The 5,992-nt window shown below is 43.0% G+C and overlaps 1 protein-coding gene across 1 annotated transcript; it reads right to left on the bottom strand.

Moving 5' to 3' along the window:
• Nucleotides 1–381: 381 nt before the first annotated feature.
• atp6v0ca (ATPase H+ transporting V0 subunit ca) lies at nt 382–4,917 on the bottom strand. Its single transcript, XM_085352275.1, has 3 exons — nt 4,698–4,917; nt 1,832–2,015; nt 382–1,145 (listed from the first exon to the last, which is right to left on the bottom strand). The coding sequence occupies exons 1-3, from the start codon at nt 4,771–4,773 to the stop codon at nt 941–943; spliced, it is 465 nt and encodes a 154-aa protein (XP_085208401.1). The 5' UTR covers nt 4,774–4,917; the 3' UTR covers nt 382–940.
• Nucleotides 4,918–5,992: the final 1,075 nt, after the last annotated feature.

Here is a 5,992-nt window from a genome sequence, read left to right as displayed (position 1 = left end):
GTTTTATTTGGAAATCTGACAGGCATGGCTGAACAGTGAGCGCTCACCTTCAACAAAATAAAACAAACAAATCAAGACAGCAGCACTACAGGTAAACGATACAAGTGTCTGAGGACGTCATATTAAACATAAATCCACTTGCATACATTATGTACTCAGATCATTCACGCACACGCACAGTCAACTCCATATGAACATGTGGACATCCTCCATTAATATTCACACTACATCCAGAGGAATTCCAAGCACTTATAACAATTACCCACAGTGCAATTAATCTAACTATACACAGATAATTTATATATTTTTTATGTATATAGGGTATTCAATAAACAGTACTCCATTTAGATAGCTTCAAAATCTTCATAACTGTCCATAAATAGTGAAAAAAAAAAGTTTCAAAAATGGTCCCAGAAAAGAACATGAAAAAATAAAATACTGGTGTTCACGATATCTTCAGCAGTCTTAAACAGAGGTTGACAATATAAACCACAACAAAAAACAAAGAAACAAATAAATAAATAAATGAATACATAAATAAACCAAAGGAGGGGAATGGGCAGAGGGGGGTAAATGTTGATACTCACACTCACAGCACAGACTGGTTACTACATTTACTGGGGGGCAGGGGGGCTCTGGATCACTGTACAGTTTAAGATCAGACAATAAATCAGGCAGACTGTCCACACATCATCCCACAACACACAGTACATGTTCATGCCCGTTCTGTACGCACAAGACCTGACACAACTGGATGGCTTTAAACAATATGGATAGAAACCTATCTGAGGACAGAGCTATCAAAGTCGAACGCCAATGTGTTTCTGTCGCCATCCCGTCCTGTCAGACCCACCGGCTGTAATGGAAGTAGGTGAAAATCTCCTATTTGTTCTTGCTGCTCTGATGTGGAATGAATGAGATGGTGGCATGATGGAGACACTTATTTTGTAGATAGGATGAGGGCCACAATGAGCCCGTAAAGACCCAGCACCTCGGCAAAGATCAGGATCAGGATCATGCCCACGAACAGCCGAGGCTGCTGAGCGGTCCCTCTCACGCCGGCGTCACCCACGATGCCGATGGCGAACCCGGCCGCCAGGCCGCTCAGGCCAACGCTCAGACCGGCACCGAGATGCAGGAAACTCCTGTTGAAGAGAAGCAGTAGAAAATACTTGTTTTGTGAAGTTAGGAGCATTCACAGCCTGGTTCTGCCACAGGTTTCTTCTGTTAAAAGGGAGTTTTTCCCCTTCCCTCTGTTGCCAAGTGCTTGCTCGTGGCAGTTTGATTGTTGGGGTTTTCTCTGTATTATTGTAGGGTCTTCACCTTAGAATATAAAGGGCCTTGAGGCGACTGTTTTGTGATTTGGTGCTATAGAATTGAACTGAAACATCTTTTTTGTCCATAGGTTAGAAATACTCAGTGAGTTTTATATGTAGCATCAAGTTGTGCACTGAAACTATGTTCACTCCTCTCTCTTGTTCCTCCTTTTAAACTTGCATGAAAAAATATGAAAGAGGGTGCAGAGATGAGCAGTTTCACTCTACATGTTTTTGTTGTTGTATTTGCTGCTTTTTAGCAATTCTAACCAAAGGTCTGAATAAAAGCGCTGAATTCTGAAAAGAACAAGCCCAGTTTCAAATCTGCAATCTTTCTATGCATTATTAATAACTGGACTACATCAAATTGCTCAACAAGTCTTCACAGAAAGTGGCATGTTAAGGACTTGAATGACACGTTAGACACAGACAATGAAATTCAGATTGTTATTTTACTGTAGCATCACTATATGACAAACAAACAAAGATCCTTATGTATGAGAAGTTTAGCTTACTTGTAAAGAGAGACTCTCTCAGATATGTTGTTCGCTATCAGCACAGCCACCACCAGCCCGTAGATGGCAATGATACCTGCCATGACTACAGGAATGATAGACTTCATGATGAGCTCTGGCCGCATCACAGACATGGCAGCGATGCCTGTGCCGCTCTTTGCCGTCCCATACGCTGCTCCTAACGCTGAGAAAGAGAGACGATAAATCTGCGTTAATGAAGCAAAGCTCTGAGCTTTATCTTCTGAGGCACGTTGCAGAGAGGATGAGAAATTCGACTGACAGTTCTCTCTTGCATTTCACCTACTTTTTAGCTTTCCTCACAAACCATCTCAGAAAAACTGCATGGAAAATGTTATAAGTTGTTAGACTGTGAAGTCTCGCTACGCAACACAACACCGCCCACTTCACTACGTTATGACTCTGTTCATGACTAATAATGCCACCGATGGGCGCTCGTCCAGCAATTTTGCCCTCCGCTCTGCTGTCACCTCGCATTTCACTGATGCCCGCTCGGCTCGTCACACTGCCATGAATGCTGCACACACCAAAATATTACTGTGAACACAGTAAACGTTCATTTGCACAGTGCAAATGAAGACCAGAAAAGTGAGCAGCATCATCTAAAAATTATGCTTACTTGTGATGATTGAGAGGTGATAAATGGGCTGTAACTATTGACAGAGCTGTTCTGTATTTTAATAGGTTGTATCTTTAAACTAAAGGGGATTTATGCGTATATTTATTCTGTGCTCAGTATGATTTTTACAATCCCATCACATGCACTTAAACAGCTGCATGAACATTATTATTAAATACAGAGTGGGTGACTTGCAGGTCAGCCCCTCTGATCAGAAGGCGGCAGAGGTTCTGCCACAGAGCGGTGGCGTTCACATTTCAAATGTTTTTAATCCAGTGCATTCAGGCGCTGTTCTTCAACACCTGGAGTGCGCAGATCGGTGCTGGGCAATTCCTCATCATTACATGTGACTTTGCTGGCTGCGAGCAGTGAGCAGCTGTGAACACGGCATGTCTGCAAAGACGACTCGCTCAGTGGGGTGGATGAATAAATAATAATGGTACAATAGCACACAGCTTTCCTCACTTCCCACTTGCTTGGCTGTGCAGTCACATTTACAGGCAATGGACCTCTCTGTAATATCCACACGCCTTTTGCAGTGAGATGTGTTGGATATGACGAGGGTGTTCAGCTACACAGGTGAACCATTTTCTTAAAAGTAACACCGGGGCTTCGTGTCTATAAATCGTGGACTGGATAAACAAAGAACAATCATACATCTCAAGTTGGCATTTTACTGAGTGTGACAGTAATCAAACTCAAATAATGAAGCTGTATGAAGGGGCTCCTAAATGCCTGTGGTGTGTAAAATGATGGGTTACTGAAGTGCAACCAATGCACAGTTTGTGCTGAAGTTAGAGGACACCCAAGGTTATTTTTTCCTCCCAAAACACTTTTAAATATTTTAAGGGTCACTGAGAAAGAGCTAATATTAAACTTGATGTCAGGCTCATTAAACCGAGTTGTGATTAAAAGCAGGCCAAAAAGCAAAGGTTGAAGAGCTAATATTTATAAGAAATATTATTTAATTAATAATTTTCCCCATACTGCTCCAAGTTGTCTTTACGCAGCCTGCAGAAAACGTGAAAGCCTAAAAGAGAGCAAAGGTCACACAGGCATGCACAACTTAAGCAGCAGGCACACCTCAATGTGTGAGGAAGTCTGTAAACTAATTTAGATTAGGTGTTGGCCACGACTTCACCAGTCCACATTCATGTTGTTGCCTTCTGAATGTCAATGTAAAATTCAATGCTTACATCAGGAATTAAAACAGGCTGATCATGCTTAAAATGATCCTTTTGGTGGGGTGATTATGAACATAAGCAGGATTTGTTTGCATACAGTTAAGGTAAAGAGAGTGTTACTATACATAACAGGGGTGTATCCTTTCTCCTGCTATTTTTGGATATAACAACCCCCCCAATTTAAAAATCAGAGTCCCGAAAACCCTATTTGGTGGGTGAGATTTTTTTTTTTTTTTTTTTTTTTTTAAATACGTCCACACATCCAGGGCCAAACAACACAGTTTGAATGCTACAGCCATTTCTGGGCTAATGTTAAATATATGTTGCTGTTTCATCAGTGCAAAAACCAGTCTGTCACGAACACAGTCGCTTGCATCAGCAAGAATTACCATCACTTGATTGGCTTAACTTGGCCAAAAAAATGTCTCCCACCAAGAGCACACTGTGAACCTTTCGGTGGGTGTGCTCCACACTGCACGACAGGCGGTGCAAATGAATGGGTGGGTTTCCCCCTTTTAATTTCTCCAGTTGATCTTTAGGCCTCCGATGCTGCCTCCCCTCCTGTAACACAGGAGCTCATTTAAACCAATAAAACCTCGGCAACCTTTAGCGAGGATGCCATGTTTCCTCCATCAAGATCTCTGGCCTTCCCGTTTCCGTGAAATAACCCCATTATGGCAGATTACAGATGGCCTGACCAGGTCAGCTGCCACCTCCGTTGATGGGTGTGCGTCACCAACCAGCAGCAACCGGGACACATAGTTACAGCCTGGCTCACGCAGAGGGAGGCAGCCTGCAAGAGCAAGGTGAGGACAGCGGCTTGATGTCGATGGAATCCCTCCCCCTTGCCCTCGCCTCTCCTTCGCAACGCATCCCCTGGCAGGTGTGCGAGTCGAGAAAGCGCCGGGGATTCTCTACGCTCAAACCCTGCCGCTGGTTGATCTCTAACATCACCCACGAACTCAACACCTGGCCGAGCTAACCAGCCGTTAGCGTTATGACAGCGAAAACGAGGATGCCAAGATGAAGAAGCTGGTGTAGTTACCGCTGAAGACCATGGCCGCAGAGGCACCCATCACGGCGAAGAAAGGCGAGTACTCGGGGCTCTCCTCAGAAGACATTCTCGCACTTTTTCCTCAGGGCGATACGGCTACGGAGCAGACGGACTTCTCGTCAGGGTTTCCCCTATCCCACCTTGGGCTTCCGGGCAACTTAGAACACTAGGAGGGGGCGACAACGTAGCGGACAGCAAAAGGACCGGTGTAGAAGAGGGGAAAATGGCGAAACGGAAAAAGTCACGTGGCCAACCACCCAGGAAGGTTCCATTTAGAGATTTTCCCGGGGGGTAAGGGAGTGGGGTGCTCGACACAAACAGACACTAATATAATATAACCAATAATACAACTGCTGATTAATACATACACATTGAAACATATTACATAATAAAATATCGTTTGTAAATTCAAGGCAATTGAAAGTGAATTTCAAATTGATTGTATGTCACATAATGCATTTATTACTACAACATGCTATATGAGTTTTTTTGCCCCGTCCATGAAATATGGTACGCTCTGCTGCTGCTGCTGCAAGCTGCACTGACTGCGGTTGAAACGCTAGTCGTCACTGCAAGCTGGCGTATTAACTATTAGGTTTAAAATAAACAGCAGACTCCACCAAAAGCGGCGTCTGCACCCTATAATTTAAAAATACAACAACAAATAAACAGCTTAATGTGGACACAGCGAGAAAACACAGTAACCCTGAGTCCATATTAACCATTAACGCCATCCATCCATCCTCCAGCACAGGAGCCTACAGGGCATGTCTGTGGTGTGCTGTTTTCTGCAGGGCAATACCTTTCAGGGACATTTGGATTTAAAATAAGAGCAGAAACTCTTTGGAAGACCAAATATCAAATAACTACTCAAGAAACTAAGCAAAGCTTAAAGATGCACCCCGGAGTCGTCATTTCAAGGTGACACCAACATGAAAATGGGTGTTTCTTATATCAGCTAAAGGGGTCTTCCACCCCAAAATATAGACTTACTCAAACTTTGATTTTAGTCATCTTTAAATTTGATCAGATCCTGATTAAATGTATGTTTGCTGTGATTAAAGAGAGATTGTTCTGCAAAATATTTTGTTACTTTGCCATGATGAATAATAAAGTTTGAGCCAAATCAAATCAGCTTAATCACAGTAGCTTGTTTTACTGATTTTACTGCTGTATTCCACTGAAGGGTCAGAGATGAATCTGTGTCGATCACTAGTAAATGTTCACATATTTGAAGCTGAGTTTAAATCCTCATGAATTTCATTCTCTTGAAAGCCATAAGTGTC

Source organism: Diplotaxodon limnothrissa, linkage group LG4, assembly GCF_057381915.1.
Source record: "Diplotaxodon limnothrissa isolate DT_005_m linkage group LG4, D_limnothrissa_male_GT1.1, whole genome shotgun sequence".
NCBI lineage: Eukaryota > Metazoa > Chordata > Actinopteri > Cichliformes > Cichlidae > Diplotaxodon > Diplotaxodon limnothrissa.
Note: the sequence above shows the minus strand (reverse complement) of the source record. Positions and strands in the feature narration are given on the sequence as shown.

Bases quoted from the DNA above. Each gene is read 5' to 3' on its own strand.
- atp6v0ca (XM_085352275.1), bottom strand. From the start codon at position 4,773: ATGTCTTCTGAGGAGAGCCCCGAGTACTCGCCTTTCTTCGCCGTGATG. The intron at 2,016-4,697 runs GTAACTACACCA...TCTCTTTCTCAG, and splicing joins TGCGGCCATGGTCTTCAGCG to CGTTAGGAGCAGCGTATGGG. The intron at 1,146-1,831 runs GTAAGCTAAACT...TCTCTTCAACAG, and splicing joins GAGAGAGTCTCTCTTTACAA to GAGTTTCCTGCATCTCGGTG.